This window comes from Centruroides vittatus, unplaced genomic scaffold (genome assembly GCF_030686945.1).
Source record: "Centruroides vittatus isolate TY-2023 unplaced genomic scaffold, ASM3068694v2 contig_364, whole genome shotgun sequence".
NCBI lineage: Eukaryota > Metazoa > Arthropoda > Arachnida > Scorpiones > Buthidae > Centruroides > Centruroides vittatus.
The window spans coordinates 3,014,128-3,039,765 of record NW_027122188.1 but is presented as its reverse complement, the minus strand read 5'-3'; the positions used below and the strand labels follow the sequence as shown (position 1 = coordinate 3,039,765).

At 30.9% G+C, this 25,638-nt stretch overlaps 1 protein-coding gene across 1 annotated transcript in view; it reads right to left on the bottom strand.

The window, feature by feature from the left end:
- LOC136975112 (homeobox-containing protein 1-like) overlaps positions 1-15,793 on the bottom strand; it is a 30,530-nt gene extending 14,737 nt beyond the window's left edge. Inside the window, exons 1-2 of the mRNA XM_067270122.1 lie at positions 15,599-15,793; positions 909-1,620 (exon numbers count right to left, since the gene is read on the bottom strand). Of these exons, the coding sequence (XP_067126223.1) occupies positions 909-1,576 (668 nt within the window). The 5' untranslated portion in view covers positions 1,577-1,620; positions 15,599-15,793. The remainder of the gene's footprint in view (positions 1-908; positions 1,621-15,598) is intronic.
- Positions 15,794-25,638: the final 9,845 nt, after the last annotated feature.

Below are 25,638 nucleotides of genomic sequence, written 5' to 3'. Positions count from 1 at the left end.
TAAGTGTAAACTTTGTTAGTCAATATTTTTTATTCAAGTAAGCATGTGTGTTGTCTCAAATTTGCCCACATATTTTACAATATTGAAATTTTCAAATTATTTTGTGCTTTTCATCAGATTTACTTTAATGAAAACTGATAGGACAAGGAATAAAACATTGCACCAACTTTCCTATCAACCAGGTGTTGTCATCATTGCTTTCAGACTTTAGCCTTTAAGACTGCCACTGTGTTTTTTCTTTTTATAGTAATATTAATCTTTGTATTTAGTAAAATTTATTTAAACGTGTTTAGATAAGTGTTATTAAACTTTTTTTAACTGTAGGTAAGCAATCATTTGTAAAATGATGAATGAAATACAGCAGTATCTCGATACTTGAATGATTCAGTATTTGAAAGCAAATTCTGGAAAAAAGTTGCTCAGTACTTAACTGGATAAACACGACCCATTACAACAAATTTCTGGTTAATAACATTTTTATTTCGTCATCCATAAAAAATTTTTATGATAAAAATAAAAAATAGCAAAATGTTGCTGATACTTATGATGAAGATCAACAAAAAAGCTCAGATGACAATATTTTGTAAAAAGAAAAGTCCTTGTTTAACTAAAATTAATATTAATGTGCAATACAGTACTTTTACTTGTAACTGTTAATTAATTATTGATTGGAACTAAATTATTGATTGCTTTAACAAACTTTTTTTTTTTTTTTTTGTTACTAAGAAAAATATAAGTATATTTTTGCTCACTTCTGGAACATAATCTCATATTTTGCATTAGTCCTTTGTTTCATATAGCACAAATTCACATAACAAGTCACTTTTTTGGAACATAATTACTGTGTTATATGGGAGATACCTGTATTTATAAACATAATTTATTTAATTCATTTATAAAACACTTACTTTTTCAGTTCTTCCAATTCATAACATTCTTCCTGCAATAAATCATGTGGATTGATCATACACTGTACTGGAACACATGATGATGATGAGGAAGATAAAGAAACTTCTTTATTAGATACTGTACTTTCAGTTCCTTGTCGATTAGCGTAAGTAGTTGTCAATGGAATAATAGTTAAATCTGTAGGTATTTTTGAGGTAGGTGATGTAACAGGATTACCTATTGGTGAAACATTTCCATTGTTACTGTCTGAAATTCCTTCACTTGATGATGTTCCATTACTATGAGGTCTGGAAAATGATTGTGAATTAGACTGATCACCCACTTTAAAAGAAGACTGCATGGGTGGGGTCAAATCTGATCGCAGAGTATTTAAAATTCCATTATTTACTTGACAAGAATTATTTGAATTTGGCATATTTGTATATTTATTAATACCAAATCCTAAGGTACTGTTATTGACTGATATTTCATTAAAAGAACTTTCATAATTCTGGCTATTATTATTATTCTGAGGTAACAATTTATTGGAAGTGTCAGTTTTTCCTAATTCTCCTTCTAGCCGATCAAGTTGCTCAAATGCCATAACAACTTGTTCTTTTGTAATTCCACTATTACGCAAACGACGAATTAATTCAACTTGTTCAATAGTAAACAATGCACTTGCCATGGCTGCCAGTTTTAGTTTTCTTTCTAATGAATGCTTGTTTCATTCTAGATAACAAAAAACAAATAATTTTTAATAATATTTATATACTTTACGTATAGAATAATTTACATCACTATATGAATAATATATCATGTAACTATAGTTTATTTCACAAATTATTTTGTTTTTTATAAAAGCTAATGACTCCAAATGACTACAAAATGGAATGCTATAAATACAGTACGATCGGATGCGTTCCTAGACAACAAAGCGCTAAGCGAAACAGTGTTAAACGAGATCATTTTAACACAGAGTAAATAGGGAAAGGGGAACACACAACCACAAATAAACAAATTCTACTATAATTTTAAGTTATTTTTATATTAATTTGCATAATAATATATGTTAAATAACACAAACATATGCACACAGAAATGTAAAGTTCATATTCTGTGACAAAGATCCTGACTCTTCTGAAATTCTCATTTTTTGTGATAAAGTCGTGTAGTTTCATTTGTCGCTTTCTTTTTCTTTTCTTAAGCAAATGTCATTAGTGGAAGATCGCATCCAAAACATCTCGTCTTGCTTTTGCACTTCTTTCAAAATTTAGATCATTAGCTACAATTTGATCAACAATTTCAGTTATCGTTACCGAACTTTTACTAAGTAAATCTGTAGAGAAATTTTTTGGGTTCTTCGTTTTCAGAATTTATATTTTCCAGTTCTACATGAAATCCTTGTTCTGCCAGTTCTTGAATGTCGTTGTTGGTAAGGCTCTCACCTGCAGTAACTCCTCAATATCTTGCTCATCTACATCTCCTAGTCCTGCTGTATTGATTAGGTTGACAATTTAACAACAATAGGCTCTTCTCGATGAGAATTCTTGGATACCTTCAGTCATAACTTCTTCCACACTTCATTCATGCATTTATTAGTTAATTCTTGCCAAGTGAAGTTGATATTTCCTATGGCATCCATGATGTTATATTTTTTCAAAAATGTCACTGAACAAGCATAGATTTAAGGGAAGTGTGGCACTATGACAAACTGCCACCTTGGAGATTAGCTTGTGTTTGGGGATAACTGTATTATATACAAATCAATGAAATGCCACGTTAATTTGAGTCAGTGTAAATTTTGAGCATTTTTTAGGCTTTGAGCAGACCATGTTATATTGAATTAGTGTTAATCGAGGCAATGTTAAGCAGGGTCTTACTGAAATTATTTACTCTCTGACATGATGGAGTAAGGAAAGTAAGAATGCAAATAGAAAGAATGATTGTGATAAATGAATCAGCATGACTTGTTAGTGATAAGCAATTGATTTGCAGCTATAGTAGCGTAGAAATTCCTATACAACAAATAGATATCTATTACAAAAATTCCAGCAACAAGTTGCATAACTTTTCCAGAAAAAAATTTAAAATTGTGTATGGTGCCATCTGTTATATTTTATTTTAAAATTTTTCCATATTATTAATTATTATAAAATGGCAAACAGCATATTTTTGAAGGTAGAGATGAGTTTTATAAAAAAATTGTAAAGGCTAATAATGAATAATATCTTTATAAGTCTGACCCCATTTGATATGACACATGATTCCCCATCTATCTTTCCACCTCCTTGATCTTTAACCTCCAAAATTTAATAACATCAATCCTGCTAATACACAAACCTCACTACAAAATTTCAGAAATTTTCAAGAAAGACACAGGAGTGATTAAGTTTCAAAGTGCGTGAACAAAATTGTGTCCCCACACACTGTCAAATCATATAAGTATTGCTACTACAATAGTTTTAATATTTTGTTACACCATAGTTATTCATAACATGAAACTGTTAACAATAAAATCAGCCTTATTTTAAAAAAATTATTGTCCATTTTTCAAATCATTTGCTATCATTGAATTAAAGTATTGTAAGAATGACCTGTTATTTTCATTGATAAAAAGTTTTTCTTTCCATATATTAGATTGATTTGTTAATTATATATATGTATATATAAGTAATAATAAACCAGACCTATTACAGATGGACTTGCCTGTTATTGAGTTGTCAAACATAAGTAAAGAAAATGGGAATGATTACTCAACCTATACTACCTATAAAATAATCATGAAAGGCCAGTTCATATTCAAATTGACAAACATCTTACTACACAGTAATTTGAATGATGACATTTTATGGTTTCTCTATATGTAAAATGCTTACCATAATTTTTAATTCCAGTTTTGTATTATTATACTGCATTAATTAATCAATCAAGTAAACTATCATCATCATGATTAAGATGTTGATGTGAAAAAATGACAGTAAACATTTTCAAAACTTCTTTGGTCTTAGAATCTGATCATTCAAATTTATTCAAACACTTCAGAAACATTTAGTTTTACAGTAGATCTCATCTAAAAAAAAGATACTAATCTTATTTACAATTTTCCCTAGAGATTTCAATACATATAAAATTTCAAAATGTTCTAAATATTTATAAATTTGTTTTAATTAGTCTATACAAAACAAATTCAATAATATATAGTATACATAATGCAGAATGAAATAAACTTTGAGTTCTTTAATTATGCTGAAAATGCAATGTTATTTATCTAATGTTGCTTTTTATTGGTCAAAAAGTTTTGGAAAATATAATAAGATGCTTCTCATATTCTTAATTGAAAAATTTTTAGAGGATAATACCCTATTCACACTGTACATTTTAAGTGGGATTAATATTTAAGCAGAATTAAGTTAAGTCGCATTGCTGAAAATAAGATTAACTACTTGTTCACACTAGGTAATTAAAGAAAATTATTTGCTTAGCCCTCAAGTGGGTGCACTCAATATTACAGTTTAAATAAAATTAAATTTTTGCCTTATTTTTGATAAATTATCATAAATGAATTTATATTTAGTAATTTAAAATATAAATAACTTATTTAAAATATATAAAACATTAGTTAGAAATTATTAACATTCATTATCATTAATTTTTTCCCCTCCATATATCAATTAAGATTGTGATTTCCTCCTCCAACTAATTTTCAGAGCATTTTTTCTCACTTTGTTCAAAAATCTGTTCATCTGCTTCTGCCATTTTTTTGAACTTGTGGCAGGCCTCAAGGAAAGCTTGAAGTGACTTAAGCTTGTTTGAGAGATTTAAGATGAGCCAGTTGTTGGTAGTTAAACCGGTTTAACGTTAAGTCAGTTTTGTTCATATTTCATACCTTAAGCTGACTTAAAATATACAGTGTGAATATGGTATAACAGAATTAGAGAAGTTTTGTCACATAAAAAATATGGAAATAAAGTCAACCTAGTGTTCTTCCTGAGAAAAAATTTTAGATGGTTGATCTGTAATGCTAGCTGGATGCTACTGAAAATTTTCTCAAAAATCTTAGTTGATGACAATAAAATATCCATCCTATAACAATCAACAGCACTCTAATCCATAGTCTACTTATATTTAAAAAAATAAATAAACTGAAAAATACCATATTTTTAACAAGATGGAAAAATATTTTAAGTGGTTGGCTGACCAGCTAAAACCAATTTCAGAAAACCCTGCTATCTTTCATAAGAAGCCTATTCTAAAAATGTAATAAACTCACCTCTGCTAAAATCCTAACTAAACTCCTTAATGTTGAATTCTAGTGACCTATATAGAGATACAGTTCCTCATTACATGGTATCAAAAATTGAAAATAGACTAATTTATGTAAGCTACAATGTTATAACATATACATAAACCCAATTCAATTAGTAAATAATCCAGTAGTCCATTTGGCATTAAGATGCAATGATAATCCATATAGTTTTACACTCTAACTCATAAGTAGAATAGTTTACTTTTCAACAAGCATATTTTTTAGTATGAATTTTATTTATAAAAAAGTACTACTGAAACAAAAATTTTGTATAAAAACCTATACATTTCCTTTTTCATACTCCAAATAATTCCCATAATCAAGAATTTATAAATTAACTACTTTTAATTAATAAACACATATTTAACTAAAATTAGCAACACAGAAATAAAATATAAAAAATTCTAATTAAAAAAACAAGATGGCACGATTGATGTTGTTGATCATTGAAAAGGGCATTCAATAAACTAACCAATCAGTTATATCAAAGACTATTAACAATTATCACAGTGAACTGCAATAAAAATATTTATTTTACATATAAAAAAATTAGTTGGCAGATAAATACTTATCAGATACTTATGAAATATTAATACCATGGCTGATAGTAAAAAATTATAGTTAAGGCCCAGATAATTATGCTCTTAAAAATCAAAAGTATGTGCTTCTAATATTCCCTAAAAATGCTTCTTACCTTTTAACTCAATTAATATTATATTTGTGTTATCAGAATCATTTGTATGTGATTTTTTTTAGGTTATTTAGAGAAATTTTAGTTTGGTATGGTTGGTGTATTGAAAAATCTTCATTGTCTTTGGTTTAAGAAATATACACTTAAGGTTAAATCACAAAATAATTTCTAACTGAAGTGAGACCAATGGCTTGAAAATGCAATTTGGACTTCTATTAATGTTGATAGGGTTTATTACTGAATAAAAACTCCTCATAGAAAATTGTGTCAGTGTGATAAGCCCTAAAGAATAATTGTTTGTTTACATAATGTTTAAAAAGTGTGTTTGAAAATTATCAGAGAATCACTTCATATACTAAAACAGTGGTTCCCAACATTTTCTAGGATGCGGAACACTTTTGTGAGCAATTTTCTTTAGCGGAACACTTACTTAAGTTAATATGATATACATAAGCTTGTCATCAGTTATTTTATTAGAATTGAGCAGTTATAATTCAAAACCTCTACTCATATTATTAACGCCAATTCTAAGACAGGAAAAAATATACCTAAATAACTTTAATGGGAAACTTGTGCCTGATGTTTTTTACATATTTCATTCAGTTTTTATCATTGCCTTTATCTTATTCGAAACAGTAGTACACTCCATAAGTACGAGTCGTACATATATATTTAAGTTTATGAAAATTTTATGATTTTAATTTTTTGATATTCGACGACTCGAATACAATTGTACACTTTCCGATTTGCGACTAAATCTGTGGAACACTTGGGAAATGCTTACGGAACACCGGTTGGGAACCACTGTACTAAAACATTAACAAAAGATTTGAAAGTGGAATTAATTTTAATAACAAAACACATTTGACACAAAAACAAAATACTTAGCTACAAAATAATGATGAAAATATATCACTAAAAAATTCTGATTTAGATAATGTTCTTACTGATCAGGATGAGCTATTTGAAGAGATGCTCTTAATCTGAGTCCCTTTAGAAGATTTAGTGTTTAAGAAACAATCCTCATACCGGTACATATGATGTCCATTATACCTTCTTAAGCCTTTTTTCGAATTTCCGGTACTAAGTACTAACATTAACGACCACTTAACTAACGTTTTCGATCGCCTCCGCGATCTTCGTCAGGTTTTATTCGACGGTTTTAGAGATAGAATGCAATAGAATTCTTTCGAAGTTCAAACGATCGAACCTCTCACTGCGTGCCATAATTATGAACGATCCAACTTGTTTTTAATGCCTATAATATAACATGAATAGTACACTCGCAATGGTAGCATATCAGAGTAGTGTACTATTCATGTACGGATGTACGCAGTCATTTTTTATGATAAACCAACAAATTATAAAGAACTCTTAGATAATTATATTCAAATTTCAGTTACTTAAACTTGAAAAATCAATAAAATTTATTATACTAATTGCAGAAAATAGGATATACAAATATTTTCATGTACAGTGGAATCTCGCATAACGAGCAAAACAAATTGTAAAATAATGACTTGCTTAATGAGCGATATTTCACATAACGAGTGATGAGGACAGGGGAAATCCTGGATTGTGTGCATGCTCCATCAGTCTGTCTTTAGCACTCATTCCACTAGCATCTTACTGTCGCTTGTGTTCACACATTACATATAAACATCAACAACCACAGTCTGTTATATATATATATATATATACATATAAACACATCAAATGATATGCCAAATTCTTAGGGTATGTAAAGGCTATATTTAAATAGTAGAAATTAATTAATTTGACTAGAGGTAGGCAGTTTTGCTGCCATCTCATAATAATGTGAGAATCCGATAAAAGTTTACAAAAATTATACAAACACAAAAAGAATCCTTTGCTCATGCATATAAGACAACCTAAATTTTTCAAGCAGTGAAAAATGGATAAAAACCTCATCTTATATGCAAGTAAATATGGTAATAGCATTGTAATTGTAGAGATCCTCAAGCCTATTAACCTCAACCTGGTTTTGATTCCATTCTAAGACCGCTGTTCTGACATCCACCCACTTCTTTAAAAGATCTTTAATAGCAGATATCGGCATTAATCCTCTTTTTCAGAAGAAAACATATCTTGCTGAGTTTCTTAGCATTCTTCTATCGTCAGATCTGTTTCAGGTTCCATTATGAGCTCTTCAATGTTCTTTATTTCTCAGATGTGATTTTTGTCACTCCTTAAGCTGCTTGTGTCTTCTTGATTATACTGTACCTTTCTTAGATAAGATTGAACTGTGGCCTACTGTAGACCTGTTCAAGCCATACTGCCTAGCAACATCAGACATCTTCTGCCTACTCTCTACCTTTGCTATTATACTTTCACTATTTGGAAATAAAAACCCATGCAATGCTTAACAAGCCCACCTGACAGTCTCGCAAACAATTCTTTTATTGTTTCTGTCAGAAAAATAAAAAGCTGGAATTACAAGAGCAGTTTCAAAGTTCGGAGTTTAGAACAAACACATGTTCGGATAACGAACACCTCACAGACCAAACACAAGAAGTGATGTAAAATAATGAATACCGATTGGTCTTCCCTTGTCTTCAGACAACAATTCAGAAATTTTCAGAGCACAGGAGATGTCGACATCGGTGCTTAACCCGGTATATACTGCACCGATGTCGACATCTCCTGTGCTCTGAAAATTTCTGAATTGTTGTCTGAAGACAAGGGAAGACCAATCGGTATTCATTATTTTACATCACTTCTTGTGTTTGGTCTGTGAGGTGTTCGTTATCCGAACATGTGTTTGTTGTCCAAACAAAAATCTTTTTCAAAAGTGTTCGTTATCCGATTTGTTCGTTAACTGATCACCCACTGTATATATATAAATATAATTTAATGATAAATCACTGTTTTAAGATTTACAAAGTGTATCTAATTTCCATTAAAAAAAAGTGTGTTCTACTTGAGTATACTGTACATATATTTCTACTGTTAACTCCTTATGTGCAGTAGTTGTAATCATTTTCATTTTGTAAAGTTACAATCAGTTCAATTTTATAGTTTATAAATTTTATTTTTTTATTACTTAAAACTATAAATCACAATTCATTCATAAATACTGTATTAAAATATAATAAACACAATGCTTTCTTAATTAAACAGAACAAATCATACTTGAATTTTACATTTTTTTTTTACTTTTTAAATGTTATAATTTGATCATTTTTATTTCTAATATTATTTTCTTAATTATATTATTATGTGGTCAGTTATGCATTATCTAATGCAGTGGCTTTTAACCTTTTTTTGACTGCCCATAACGGTGCTCACACATCCACTAGGAGAAATTCATTAAGTTTTTTATTTAAGGGGATAGGGTTGTCCCACTTTCTCACACTTATTTAATCTTACTTCCAAAAAAGTTTGTGATTGAGAAAAATTTCATCTGCATTCATCAATAAAAAAAAAATCATTTAATTCAATGTTAAGGGATTTAAACCAAAAAACAAAAAATTACATTTTTAAATCTAATACTGGTGCATTCTTATTTACTTTAAAAAAAGATCAGTTATCAATGAAAACAGTGAAAAAATTTAAACATTTCAATAAAAAATTTTATCCTAGATGACCTGTTATTATAATTGTAACCTCAATATACAAGATACATTTGACAATGTTTGAACAAAAGGTAAAAAAAAATAATGAATTACTAAAGAGCTGAGTTACTAAAAAACTAGATATAAAACTAATACAGTGGAACACTATTTGTTTTCATTTGTCATTTTAAATTGGTTCCAAACAATTTCTTTCAAAGATGAAATATTTTATTTAGGCCTATATGTCTAAATTTATTACAGTTTCATTTGTTATTTCCTTTCTGATAAAAATAACAGAAATCCTAAAAAAATTTTTAGAAAAAATTCTCTCAGATCTCCTAGAACACATTTTTGTTCTATTCTTACACCCTCTTTTTCATTTCCTGTTATCAAATGGCATAAAACTGACCCCACCAGATTACCATCTAAAGATTAGAGTGAGGATTAGGAATAAGTTATAGGTTTAATGAATATGAAGAAATTACAATAAAGGAAAAATCTATATGTATGTAGTATTCTGTAACAGCAAAAGAATGCATAAACAAATAATGTTCCTTTAACAAAACAGGTTTATTTCAGGAACCATTCCAATATAAAATTTTTAATGTATAATTTAACTGAAAAAAAAAAATATATATATTGCTGTTAATCAGGTATATGAATTACATCTACTTGACCATTAAATACTATAAGTTCAAAAAAAACAAATATGCAATAAAAATATATTACAGTTTTTCTTACAACAGAATAAAAGATAAGCATTAAAATATTTATTAAAAGTTGAAATAATGCATTTTTATGACAAACTATTTGTTCTATTTTTTAATTCATCTTGACTTACAGTTTGATTTTTTTGAACCAGTTCCTTAAGAGATATATAAATGATGCTTTGTAGTATTCTTTAAAGGTTGTTAGGTTGTAATAAGATAAATGATGTTTTCATAAGAAATGTTTTATTATGCCGTAATTTCTCTATTTACATGAATAACTGGTTCAATGAAAATAGCATGTAAATGAAAACTGCACAAATGGAAAGCTGTTTAAAACAGAAATCTGTTCCATATTCTCAAATACAGTATTTTACTCTTACTGGGGTAAAAAAGTTTTAACTGAAGTTTTTTAAATAAATATATCATATTTACTCGTGTATAAGATAATCTCGCATATAGGACAAAGTGTGACTTTAAAGATCAAAATAAAGACAATTAGATTTATTAATACAATTCTAATTTTATTTTGTTTAACCACAAATAGAATATTACCAAATGCACTTATTAAGGCAAACAACCATGTTTTCTTGACACTGTCACCTTTTGTCTACTCGGACTCACCCTCCGAAGCTTCATTACAACTCTCCTCTTTTTCACTCTCACTCCACAAAACATCATCCTCTGATTCGTCCAGTGAATTTGAAATGCAGTATTTACTGAATGACTTTGCTATCAGCTCTTGAGGAATGCTTTTCCACACACTTGATACTCATGTAGCAAAACCAAAAGATTATAATATGCATGACCGGAAAAAGTTTATTTTTTATGATTCGGAATGTGCAAATATTCATTAAAAATACCAATTTAACAAATATGAAATAACTATATTAATAATAATTGCTAAATGACCAGCTATTTTCAGACAGTCTCTTTGAAAGCCACTCTCACCTTAACCTTGATAGCACCCTGCTATAATGGCAGCATGAACTATACACAATTCACAAAAATTATTGCAAAAACAAAGAATCCTTCACTCACATGTATAAGACGACCTAGGTTTTTGAAGCAGTGAAAAATGAATAAAAACCTCATCTTATATGCGAGTAAATATGGTATATCTATGCAAGAGATTACTGATAACAAAAAACACACTTTTTAAGGTAACTATAATTTATTTCCCCATAAAGTTGATTATTTAAACTTTAAAAATTTTTCAATTGTGTCAAAATGAATTCAAGTAAATGGAAGGATTACTGTAAACTCAATTTCTGTTAATAATTATCTTTTAAGCATCTACAATACAAAGTGTTCTACACTCCCAGAAAAGGCATGCACTCTGGGTAGAGTAAATTATGGAGTAATTGCACTCTGCAATTTTCTTGCTGACAAGTTTCTGATGCTCATGACTGTATTTGCCATTTTGTAACATAGTAAAATACAAAGACTGCAACAAAGTTATTCTATACTTAATATAGTATGGTTGCTGTTTATTTAATTCCTATGGACGTTATACATAGAAATTATTCTATACTGTTGCAAATCAATCTTTTTTTATTTCTAGCATAGGTCAACACTCTCTTATCTGAAATCCTTGGGACCAGACACTTTTTAGAATTTTTCAGATTTTGGAATAATAATACTGTATTTACATATTGTATACTGGCATCTATAAATTTAAGAATTCCCTAGGGTTCTTCTAATAACCAATACGATCAACACAGGATATTCAAGCCTTTGTGTTTTGATAACAAATCATATTTGACATATTTTGTTTCCAGATCTTAATTTATGAAAAAACTCTCCTGTAAATTGAAAACTTACAAAAAATAAACAAAATATCTGTGAGCAGCAGATACACCCAACTTGTAAATAACCACTGTTGTGCAGACTAGTGATACTCCATGAAAAAACCTTTGCTTTTTGGAATTTTGGATAAAATATTGTCAACCTGTACATACTTATTTCAATCAAATTGAATTTTCTGTTATAGTTTTTCCTGTTACAAGTTTCTTTAAATAATTACAAATTTTTAGTGTAAAAACAAAAAATTTAATTGTTTTAGAGAAAGTTAAGAAAGATATTGTTCAGCAATCAGTTCCCATAACTGTGAGACAAAAAAGTTCAGATGGAAGTTTCACCAATCTTCTCTAATACTCTTATCTGAGCTGATCTAAATACAAACTATAATATTCAATCCTTAAGACTATGCTGTTCAATCAAGGCTGTTTATAAAATTTTTATCTCATATATAAGAAATATAGTTATAATGTAAACCCTATTCCCAACAATCCTGTAGGCAGCAGCACCTACAAACTATAAAAAAGGGCATCATACATTACAGAAGCTTCATAACTCTTATGATTAAATGTCCAATCAACATTCCCATAAGATGGCACTTTGTTGTACTTTGGGGTTAATTTGGCCTTGAAAACAAGAAATGTGGTTTTTGATCATCATATGGCAAAATAACTACATGAAAATTGTTGCATGAGACTATGGGCATCTGCAGAGGGAGCAAATGAGGCACTTACCCTCCCCTGAATAAGAGTAAAAAATTCCAGAAATTATAATCATAAAACTGATTGAAAAAAGTAACCTTACACTTCAACCATAAAATGCTTTATCTGTCTTTTTGTATTGATGCAATATTGTATTCTATAATCTATTTATGAAAACCCCCCAAAAATTTAATAATTGAATAAAAATTTATTGGTGTAATTATTTGTCACCATACTTTGTCATTCCTGGAAAATTTTCTGTGGGACATCCATGTATGGGACAATGGACAAATATTGTTCATTAGTTTCTTTAATAGGCTAGAAGTCATGCATTTTCTATTGTTTGTTGATAATGGAAATTTGGGCCCCCTTGGGGATTAGGTAAAGAGTAACCCTGACAAAAAGGAGTATACCTGCCCCAATGTACAGGCACTCCTGCCTGTATATCATTTAAACAAATTTTTTTCATGTGCTAACAACAACAAACAGTAATAAATCAAATTTTTTTACTAGAGCCAATAATTTAATAAAATTACAAAAATATGTAAAAGATTAAAAAGATGTTAATGTATCAAGATAATAGAGTTCCAGATAATAGAATTTCTTATCAAGCACTTCATCCAGTTTCTCAGATATATGTTTTATTTTAAAGTGCTTTTCTTATATAATATATTCTTGATTATCTTTGTAGGATTATCCATGCATGTTTACATCTTGATAAAAATTGTTGTTAGGAATACAAATATTAGCATTCAAATAAAAAAATCTGCATTGTTAACTCTTGCTATTTAAAATAGTATGCTGAGTGTCAGAAATACTTCCAAAAAATCAAGGCATAAATCAAATGGCCTAATAAGTAAGTGCAGTTGATTCTTGAACAATATAGATTTACTTATCATACACAGATAAGTATACTGTACATGTATTTTTGTAAAAATACAGTGTACAATTGTAAAATTGCTTGAAAAATATATTTTGAGTCATTTCCTTATCAAAAAATCATTATCATCACAAAACTAATGATGTTTTACAACAATATCTACCTGAAAAACCTGTCATCGGTTAATAATACAAGAAATTGGTTGTGAACTGTGAGTTGTTAGTGCAATAAATTTTTCAGAATTTTCTATTTGCATTAAACGATTTATTCAACTCTGATCACATTTAAATCTTATTAATTATCATTCTCAAAACATATTTTATTCATAATATATAGACTATTATGTTAAATTTAATAGGAAATTAAAAACTAAAAAGAAAAACTGATTAACTTTCATTAAAACAGACTTGTGAATTATCTGTGTTTTATACCTTATCCGTAATTCCAATACTGACGATTAGCCCGGATAATCGGAAGCATACTGCATATATGTTGATTCTTATTCTTAAAAAATGTTTTACTATTTGTTCATGTTCTTAGTTGCAGTTTTATTCAAGAGACTATAAATTTAGAATGTGAAAGAACATACCAAAGTATTTTATGCAACTAATTAATTATTAACAAATACAAATTTTGTTTTTTTAATAGAATATATTTAATTAATATACAAATATAATCATAGTTACATATAAATTCAGTAGTGATTTGTAATAAAAGTTAAATTATTAAAAAATATATATAAAATTAATACATTGTATATAGGCCTATAGTAAGCCGAAATATTTTATTTTAAATAACTTAAGAATGTTTAAAATAAATATATTTAACAAAATTAAGTAGAATATTCATATAAAATCGTATTTCATATTATCGTGTTTTGAAACTTATTCTGCATAATACATCCTTGATACTGATTCATTTAAACACGGTCAAGCAGCTAGTCTCCGCCCACTGCATACACGTCGATAAGTGCGCACGCACTTATCAACATGTCATCCAAAGCAATGACATTGAATGCAAGTATGACATATCGCCCCAGGTTTAGAACCATTGATTTAATTATCTTTGAATTGCGGAGTAAATTTAGACGTATCACAAACAATTCATTTACTAAACGATATCTGAAGGTTATAGCAGATTTTGAGTTACAGAAAAAAGGCAAAGTTTTTTTCTTTTTAAACTTAACACAATTACTAAGTGTAATCATTACACACTAACAAACTAATCTGTTCAGAAAACTATGTAAAAGGCAAATACTGAATACTAAAACCTGTCTAAAATAAAATTTCTGTGACATTTTATTCTTATTAAAACATTTTTATTTAAAATAATATTAAAAAGAATTAAAAATGATTTTGTTTTAATAGACTTATCTTGCCGAAACTTAACATTTCAAGAAAACTTTTTATAGTTTAACAGTACGTCACATTATCAACAAACGTAAGTACAAAAAATGCATCAACCATTATAATTTGTTTACATTAATTAAAATGACAAAAAGTTATTAAAGATTAAGATATTTTTGTCTAATCAAGACATTTAAACAGTAAAACAAATTAATTTTTTTAAATTCTATTTTTAAATAATTTATCCTACAAAATTCACTAACAATACTGAATTGCTATTATTTGTTTTCAATATAAATTTTATTCTCAAACCCGACTTAGACAAATAAAAAATAAAAAAAAAAATCCAAGCACCTAGAGGTTAATGGTAACATTTTGAACGCACGTGTAAACGCGAAAAGTAGTTCAATACTCGTGACCTTTTAAAGAGGTCAAATATTTATAGGAAAATAAGACTACTGGTAGGACTTTTAATCAACACAAAAACTATTACCAAACTTTCTACATATATATATTTTATTATTAATAAATTCTTTTTAATGCAATTTTGTTTTTCCTTCTTTGATTTAACGTTTACACTTAATCAATAACAAATAGCAGATGCGTAGTTTATTTACGTTAAAGAATTGTAGTATACATTTCATTGCTTTTTTCAAAATATAAATGATTTAATCAACTAAGTGAATCAATGATAATCTTACTTTTTTTTGTTGACGATTCCATCTTTTCGTAGCAGTGCAACTACAGCTGTCATTCGACGTGAAAAAATCAGTAACTTTTTAATTGTTTTCTAATGACATTATGAGATACGCGATATTAATTACTAAAAAAACCATTGTTGTAAAGAAAACAAAAGTGGCAGCCATAATTCTATTCCTACACGCTTTCCGGCGCCCTCTTCCTGATCCAAATAATTCTTCGAAAAAAATTAATAATAATAATATAGAAAATTAAGTTTTATTTTAATTTTATAATTAACAAATTATTTGTTTAATTAATTTTAATTGTTATAATCGAAAAATATTTATAAAGCAATACTTTAAAATCTATGATTTCTTTCTATTGTATTTTTTTTTTTTTTTTTTTTTTTTTTTTTACCGGATGGCCGAGCAATCAAGGTGGCAGTCAACCGCTCTGGAAGACCCTGGTTCGAATCCGGACGAGTCGATAAATCCCAGGAATTTTTCGGGAGTGGTCTGTCCGAATAAGTCGGGTCCCGTTCCTCGCCCCATTGTGGGCCTGGCCGAACCATGGCACTAAGAGGGTCTCTTTTAGCAAGCCATTATGGCTTGCTAAAAGAGGCCCTCTTAGTGCCCACAGGGCGGAAATTTTTTTAAAAAAAGAATATACTGTATATAAAACTATAAACTTACGAAAGGAATAAAAATAAAAAACGTCGGTTAATGTTACCCTAGGTATTGGAGATGGCGGAGCTTTCGGTCGCCATTTTGACGTCCATTTATGAATGCGTAATTATCGAAAATAGTGACCGCGATGTATTAGTTGCAAAACATCGTTTTTATAATTTAGTTTATTAAAAAATAAATAGTAATATGAAACAATAATTTTACTTACATTATTGTGCATCAGTTTCTCGTTTCCGACGTTTGGTTTCTACTGGAAGAGACTCCACATTACAAATTGACGTTCTTTTTTTCTTATTTTTATCCGGTTTCTCAGAATTCTTGCCTATTTTTTTTTGTTACCTTTTATTCTTTATTATTTTTAGTTATTGGAGCAGCGGGCACAGACTCAGGTTCCTTCCTACGTCCCATTTTGAAATTTTTAGTTGACAGCCTTTTTCTTATTTACGTTCACATATAACTGTTTCGTCTATTTCTACGGTTTTATTAGGACCTCCGATTTTAAATGATGCCATATTATGCAAAGCAACTACCACCACAAAACGTATATGGTTAGATCAGTCAACTGCAGCCTTGTTAGAAATACCTGCAACAATAGCTGAGGTAGTTGAAGAGCATTTCAATCCCAGATAATACCACATAAACGACAAAATTTTAGTCCAAGAAATTTTACCACAATTACCTTTAAATGATCCAGCAAAGGCTGAACTATTATTCCAGCATTTTTGACATCGCATCACACATGAATTTCTATCATTTCGATATACTAATTTGCAATCCTTTAAACTTTTCGGTTAATGTTACCTATGGTTCCAAGTTGGCGGTTCGTCTCTGATTCCAGCAAATAGAAGGGAAACAGTGGGGACGCACGTTCTAACCTAACCTAACCTATTCTAATAAATTACCATAATTATTATCAACAAAATTATTAAAATAGGTTAAGTTAGGTTAGAACGTGCGTCCCCACTGTTTCCTTGCCGGAATCAGAAGAGCCGCCATCTTGGAACCATAGGTAACGTTAACCAACTTTTCTTACACACGTCATCAGTATACTGTAATTCTAAACGTACTGCGAATTTAAATACTTTGTCAATTCTGGGATCCAAACCTATTTCCAAATACTCAGATTCTAGTAGTTGATAAAAATTATGGGATGTGCATCCGGCCCAAATTCTTCAGAAATAATATCAATATCACTCATTTTTAAAAACTTAATATCACCAAAATCCTAATTATTTAATGTTACAGCTATCAAATAATTAAATTAGGATTACAATATTTAAAATTAATAATAACTAAATTCAATAAGTCTTTAACACAATTAATACATTAAATCAACGATTTCGTTTCACTAGTTACTTTGTTCTTAAAAATTTGCATATTACAACGTGATATATCACAGCTCCCTCTATCAACATCACTTGGAAATCTGATTCGAGATTACCGGAAGCTCTGCCATTTTCGATACCTAGGGTAACATTAACCTTTTTTTTTTTTTTTCTATTTCTACCTGTACTATCTTTTTACTGACTTTTTAGATTGACTATATAAAATTTAATTTGCACGTTATTAAGTACAATATCATAACAACTACACTTTAAACAACTTCTAAAGTCCAGTAACAAAATTTTCTAAAGTTAATACATCTGCCAGCAGGTCGGCCTTTTCCAAGGCTTGTAGGGCCCTAATGTGATATGTTTGAAATGATTGCCTTATTAAAAGCGTAAAGAAAATTCGAAAAACGCCACTTGGCCAGCAAGTTAGCGAGGCGTAAACCCACGCTATCAGCATTCTGCTGTTATAGTGTTATAGTATAAAATAAAATTATAAATAAGTTGTTATTATTATTATGTTGGGTTAAGTTAGATATACTCGGTTAACACCGGTGGCTAAGTACTATGCCGGACCAAAGTCAAGGCATAGTAACCAAAACAGAAATCAAAGAAGTGTATCAGTGTGTGTGTCTGTATTCAGGAATTTTCTCACAATATGACATGTATTCAATATAGTGGCCTTCTGTAGAGTGATATATGTGTTTCTATTCAATTCTAATGTGCCCAGGCTTTTGTGTAGTGTGTGTGGTATGACACCTGTAGAGGAGAGAACAACAGGTACAATAAGCACCCTATCCATCCTCCACAGATGCCTTATTTCTTGGGCGAGTTCTGTGTACTTGCTAATTTTTTCAGTGCATGCGTTTTGTATATTGTGAGTGTTTGGAATGGATATGTCTATAACGTATGTGATTTTATTGTGTTTGTCAATGAGTGTGATGTCTGGTCTGTTGTGGTAAATTGTTTTATCTGTGATTATGGCTCTGTCGTAGTACATTTTGTGCGTGTTGTTTTCCAATACTGTCTGTGGAATGTATTTGTAGTATGGTTCGTGGATGTCTACTAATTTGTGTTTCTTTGCAAGCTCTTGGTGTATTATATTTGCTACTTGGTTATGTCTGTGTAAATAATCTGTCTGTGCCAAGAGCTTGCAACCAGAGGTGATGTGTTGTATAGTTTCTGGCATGATGTGACATTTTCTGCATGTGTCATTTGTGAGTGTTGCATCTTTGAGTATGTGTTTTCTGTAGTTTTTAGTATTTATGACCTGATCCTGTATGGCAATCATGAATCCTTCCGTCTCCCCAAAGAGGCATCCCCGAGCTAACCAGCTGTTTGACGCAGTTTTGTCAACAAAATCCTGGGCCAGATCGTAAGGATGCCTGCCATGGAGTGCCTTTCGAGCCCACGATTGCTTAATGGTGTCTATGCTTTTTATATGTTGTGTTGTGTCCATATGATGTGAGTGTAAGTTTAATGGTGTGTTATTATTATTATTATTATTATTCTATCTTGAGGAAACCGTGTTTTGTATTTTCGTTTCTTTTCTTTTCTTTCGAAGACACAATGTAGTGACGTAAACTTAAACACTGGGCGAATTTTTCATCCTTTTTATTCGGTTGGAACGCTTTTTTATTACATAACGCGTTTCGGGCCGATGCCCCTCTTCAGCCAACTTCTAAATCCTGGTAAGAGCTTGTATACCGTTAAAAGCTGGTCCGTACCTCATTCGGTAGTTTAGACGGATGTAATAGTCCAAGGGTACGAATCTGAGATTCGTCTTCCGGTGTGTTGTCTAACACTGAGCTCGTACTCCTCCACCTCAACTGCGGAGCACGATCTATTTTTAATTTGCATATGTCTGGTCGAGCATTAGCAGGGGAATGTTCCTTTTTTTTTTAATAGGTTTCTTTTCCGATAAAATTATTCGGGGGGTTTAGCGGTGATTTTTTTAGAACATAGCACGTGGCCATTGCTATTTTTTCCCGCTTTTAGTATTTTTAATATTTGTCGCTATGCAAATGACGTAACAGATCGTAAAACAGTTTTTTATTTTATAGTATATTTTATAGTAATTTAATTTAGTTTTCATTGATTTTTATGCTTAGATTAGTATTTATGCAGGTCTTATTTTTATTTTTAATGATTTCTAATAACCAAACAAAAATAGACGGCCGGATGGCCGAGCGGTAAAGGTGGCAGCCTACCGCTCTGGGGGACCCGGGATCGAATTCGAACGGGTCGAATAATCCCCAGGAATTTTTCGGGGGGTGGTCCGTTCGGATATGTCGGGCCCCGTCCCTCACCACCCGGTCGCCCCATTGTGGGCCTGGCCGAACCCATAATGGGCCTACTAAAAGAGGCCCTCTTAGTGCCCACAGGGCGGAAAGAGTTAAAAAAAAAAAAAAACCAAACAAAAATAAAAGATAAAAAAACCGAATCGAAACCAAAATATACCAGCTTCCCATACATTAGGAACCTTTATGAAGAAATCGACATAGATATGAGGAAAAATAATATAAAACTTGCCCCAAAATACGTAAACCTGTTATCTAGACTTAAAGCGAAACAAAGAAAAAAGAAACAGACGATAAAAAAAGAAGATATGAAAAACATAGTTTACAAGATACCATGCACTTGCAAAAATACCAACTTCTATATAGGAGAAACAAAACGAAAACTCAAAATAAGAGTGAAAGAACATATAGCCGATTTAAAGTACAACAGACTAAACTCAGTATTCCATGACCATTGTGTGTTAAATAACTGTAAAATCGATGATACTAAAACAAGCATTTTACATAGAGAAAAGAAGACATACAACAGAAAATTCAAAGAAAGTGTAGAAATCATTAAAAATAAAAATAAGACCTGCATAAATACTAATCTAAGCATAAAAATCAATGAAAACTAAATTAAATTACTATAAAATATACTATAAAATAAAAAACTGTTTTACGATCTGTTACGTCATTTGCATAGCGACAAATATTAAAAATACTAAAAGCGGGAAAAAATAGCAATGGCCACGTGCTATGTTCTAAAAAAATCACCGCTAAACCCCCCGAATAATTTTATCGGAAAAGAAACCTATTAAAAAAAAAAGGAACATTCCCCTGCTAATGCTCGACCAGACATATGCAAATTAAAAATAGATCGTGCTCCGCAGTTGAGGTGGAGGAGTACGAGCTCAGTGTTAGACAACACACCGGAAGACGAATCTCAGATTCGTACCCTTGGACTATTACATCCGTCTAAACTACCGAATGAGGTACGGACCAGCTTTTAACGGTATACAAGCTCTTACCAGGATTTAGAAGTTGGCTGAAGAGGGGCATCGGCCCGAAACGCGTTATGTAATAAAAAAGCGTTCCAACCGAATAAAAAGGATGAAAAATTCGCCCAGTGTTTAAGTTTACGTCACTACATTGTGTCTTCGAAAGAAAAGAAAAGAAACGAAAATACAAAACACGGTTTCCTCAAGATAGAATTATTATTATTATTATTTTGCTTTTACACATCTGAGCATTTTGTTGTTTCTATAAGTGACAGACGAACGGACGGCCGAGGTGATTAAGTCAATCAATAGATTGCTCTCCGAGGAATTTAGTTTCGATTCTGGAGATGACAGGAATATTGAACGATGATGATAATGAATCATTCCATTTTATCATTCAAGCAATTGAAAATTATGAATTTTGTAAACTAAATTTTTTGTATATACAGTATTTGTAAAATTAGTGCATTTACTATAGGCCTGTAGCCTGTATTGTTTTATGAAATAATTTTTCCACGATATGATGAGTGTCTTAGATGGTTTCTAAATGATTTTTTTTAATCAAATGACCAACAACTAGTTTCTATCATGTCTGTTAAGAAGAGTCTTTTTCTATACATATATAAAATTATAAATGTTATTCTCTGAAAAACTTTACGAATCAGCTAATTAAAAGTAATGTCGCAATGGATATTAAATAATTATTTGTTAAGTAAACATTTATATGAATAAACTAGCTGTTACCCGCGACTTCGCCCGCGCGGATTTTGCATGCAAACACCATTTATATTCAGTATTTCAACAACCATGGTAATTGTTATATGACACTTACCGCTGAGAATGATGCGAATTGCTGTAAATCACACGAACTGTTTTCAATTTGATCAATTTTCCAGAACGTTTACAATCGTTCTATAATCGAACCAATATGCAATAACAAATTCGAATTTCAAACTGTTCGAACATTTGGTTAAAAAAATCGAAATATATAAAAATATTTATAACAATGTCTGAAATGTTATCAATTAATACATCTACGTACTCAATGAAGAGTAAACGTAGTTGAAAACAAAAAATCGCATCTAAAATAGTACAGTAGAAGCCGTTCTTCAGGTTAAGCCTTAATGCTCCTCTCTCCTCCCCGCGAGGGAATTTCTAAAAATTCCTTCTTAGTGTGCATTTTCATGACGTACCCTAACTGTGTTCCAAATTTTATCTCTTTAGGTTCAGCGGTTTGCTCTGGGCGATGATGAATCAATCACTCAGTCAGTCAGTAAGGACAAGTAATTTTATATATTTAGATATACGAGTTAAAATTCTATTTTCGTGACATTTGATAACATTTGGTGTTGTTAAAGATTCCGTTATTATAATAGAACCTTTCTAAACACCACTAGCAAATTAAGACTCTCCGGGATCACTAGTCACAGAAGATTGAGTATCCCTATTCATAATTTTAGATTATTCTTATTATTTAATATTTATTTGTTTGTTTTTATGATATACAATTGTAATAATTTATTTTTTTCCAATTTTGGAGTTCCAGAGACTCGGGTTAGGTGGGTAATCCGGCATTACTGTCGCCCCACGTGTACTTGTCTGAAACCAAGGTCCTTGGTCTGAAACCATGAGAGAATTCAAACAAGTGTGATATATGAATCTTTTTGATATCAACAAATTAAAATATAAATACAAGGCTATATTATACAAATTGACAATATTATTTAAGATGATGGTAAATTATATACTGTAAATGGAGAAGCATTAACAATAAAGATAATACAGTTCCGTAAATGATTTTATTATTGCGATTTCAATTATGCGAACAATACTAGTATTTTCTAACGTTTACAAAAGTAAATAATTCTACGAGTGCTAAAATTTTGTTTTAAATTTGGAATCATCGATATAAATGATGAATATACGCAATATATTAATAGTAATTATACCATTAGTCATTTTAATGACTTTTTATATGGGGCAAATAGCTAGATTTGAACAAAAGCAACAGTTAACTGAAGAGAGAATTTTAAAAAATTCAAGAACTGACGTTTCGAAGCCTCCTTCTGCTGAAGAAAGTTATCAAAAGGACAAAGGATCATATTTTAACCAAAAATATGCAAATAAACAACTTGAGCAAAATGAAGGAATGGTTACAACGGGAAAATCGGAGAAAAATGATGAAAATAAAACATCAAACGCTGGAACTGGTTTTAAAGTAGACGGAAACCTTACTGAACAACAAAAGAAGACCGTAACGAAAAAAATTGCCCGCGCCATTTTGACAGTATTCATTGCATTCGTTATAATATCGTTGATACTTCTAGTTGCAACTGCACTCATACAAATTATCTCTATAATATTTTATGAGAAACTATCTAAACCAGAAAAGCACGAAGCACCTCAACTGCCGAAGTCGATCTTCTTCATCGAAATCGATTCATCTCTGCATGATGAAAGCGGAAAACAGAAAACTGAAGAGGTGCGTAAAGAAATAGTTTCGCCATAAGAAATACCAGGAAACGAAGATATTGAAGAAATATCTCCGTTATAATTTAAATTAATGTCACTAAATAAATGTGATTGCCATATTTGAGATGCTCAATAACAAAAAAAAAAAAAAAAAAAAAATTAATAAAAGAAAATTAAGTATAGTATATTAATAACAAAATTATGATTTATTAGTAAATTTAGGGGCAATTAACAATAATATAACGCTATAAAATGTAGGTAATTTTTATTAATAAATGAATATAACGCTATATATATGTACAGTATATAGATATATATTGTTCGTTCTTTATGTCTGAACTTATATTTTTTTATCATCACCTTTTCAAAAAATTTTATGCAACTGCTTTTACAATTGACTCATAAGCAATCCTGTTTTTATAAGTTCAACGGAACACTTATTTCTTTCATCAGTCTACGATATAAAATGGGAGTTCTAGAAATGATTATAAAGCAGGTATGCTTAAATAAATTATCTTTTTTTTTATTTTTTTTATTTTTTTTTTATTTATTTTTTTTAATAATATTCCATTTATTGGTGGTAGTATGTGTATATATATATATATATATTTTTTTCCAATCAGGTAAGTTAACAAGGTATTTTAAATTTTCAAGCTGTTTTTTACTAGATTATTCTAAACGGCAATTTAATCATCACTGGTCGAACCTGTAGACATTACATCATTTGTAGCGTCCATTCAGCGAAGTTTGCCTCTTCAATGTCCGAAAATTTGCAGTGGCTTGCATACGATAATGGACTTCTTAGCGGTTGTGTGAGGTTAGCCGACTGAGGTGAGTCTTTTGGATGGCGTTTCGCGGTCTGCCCCTCCGTGCGGGCGAGGTAAGGCACACTGAGATCGGTTTCCCATTTACAATGCGTTTAATAACAACGGAAAATGATTATACACAACTTACAAAGACGAGCCTCGGTGGAGCACTATTAGAGTCTCTTTCGGAGTTATCCGTCGCTCGGGCACTGCGAAGTTCGTCGTTTCTCCTAATCCCGAAATTTCTCGCCTTTCGGGTATAATCCCACGTCCTCCCTAGGATGTGGCGGTTAGCTGGGGCTCAGCCGCTGAGTCGGTATCCTACGAGCCGGAAGTTCAGTCTCTGTCAGAAAGTCTTTCTTTCCCTTTATTGTATTTGGAACGTACGTTATTTTTTTCACATCACTACAACCGCGGAGAGCACTACCCTGTAGTTCGCGTATCACCACCAAGACATTCTTTTCTTACGCGTACATCTCCTTACCAAACGCCTAAACCTGAGTCCTCGAAACGTTATCTTATTGGTCTCATCTCGTCACCTGGAACAATTTGAAACTCACTGGAGGGCGCGGAAAAAGTCAGCCGCCAGTTCGAATTGGATCCCCTCTTGCTAGCTCTGCTTCGACTGTGGACCCACTATTTCACTTACTTTCTCAGCTTACACCTCCCCAAAGAAAACACCTCTATTGTTCTGACTCGCGGTCTATTTTTTTTGCCGCCCCCGCAACTGGAACCCCGACGCATTCTGAGGTCGCACCCCCCCCCCCGGGTGACGACTCGGACCTCGCCCGGGTCCCCACAGTTCGCTGTCGCCTTAATCGGTCGGTCATCCAGTCATCAACGGAACCGGCGATTGCAATATCAATCCAATCCAATACAACTAGAACCAAAGTATCTAACAGATTCGCATATTTACCGCCTCTACTGTTATAACGTCGGTTATTAAGTTTAAACTTTGTTATTTGTAATCGTTGTAACTAACGTATAAATTATTCACAATAATTTATTTGTTTTCTGAGAACTTTATTATATAATATTTCTTAATTCAAAACACAAATTACAAATAATTAATACGATTAAATTTTAATTGAATATAAATATTAAAATACTAGCAGATAGGCCCAGCGTTGTTCGGGCAAAAGTAACGATAGCGAAGATTAAGATTATTACGTTATAGTCAACCTTACCCTTTTCACAGAATGCAAGAATTGGGTCCCCCCCTTTTCTAGACTAATTAGAGAATTTTTAGATGGGTCTAAAAATATGTTCGATTTCCCGCAAAAACGAAAAAAACTGCATCTGCGCCTTGCACGTCGCTTTCTTTTAACACTTCCATTGTTACGTAACACTTCCATTGTTGACACTTCCATTGTCACTTAACACTTCCAACAACAATGGAAGTGTTAAGCCTTAATCCTGTCCCTCTCCCCCGTGGGAAGGAATTTCGAAACATCCCTTCTTAGCGTGCGTTCTCGTGACGTATCCTAA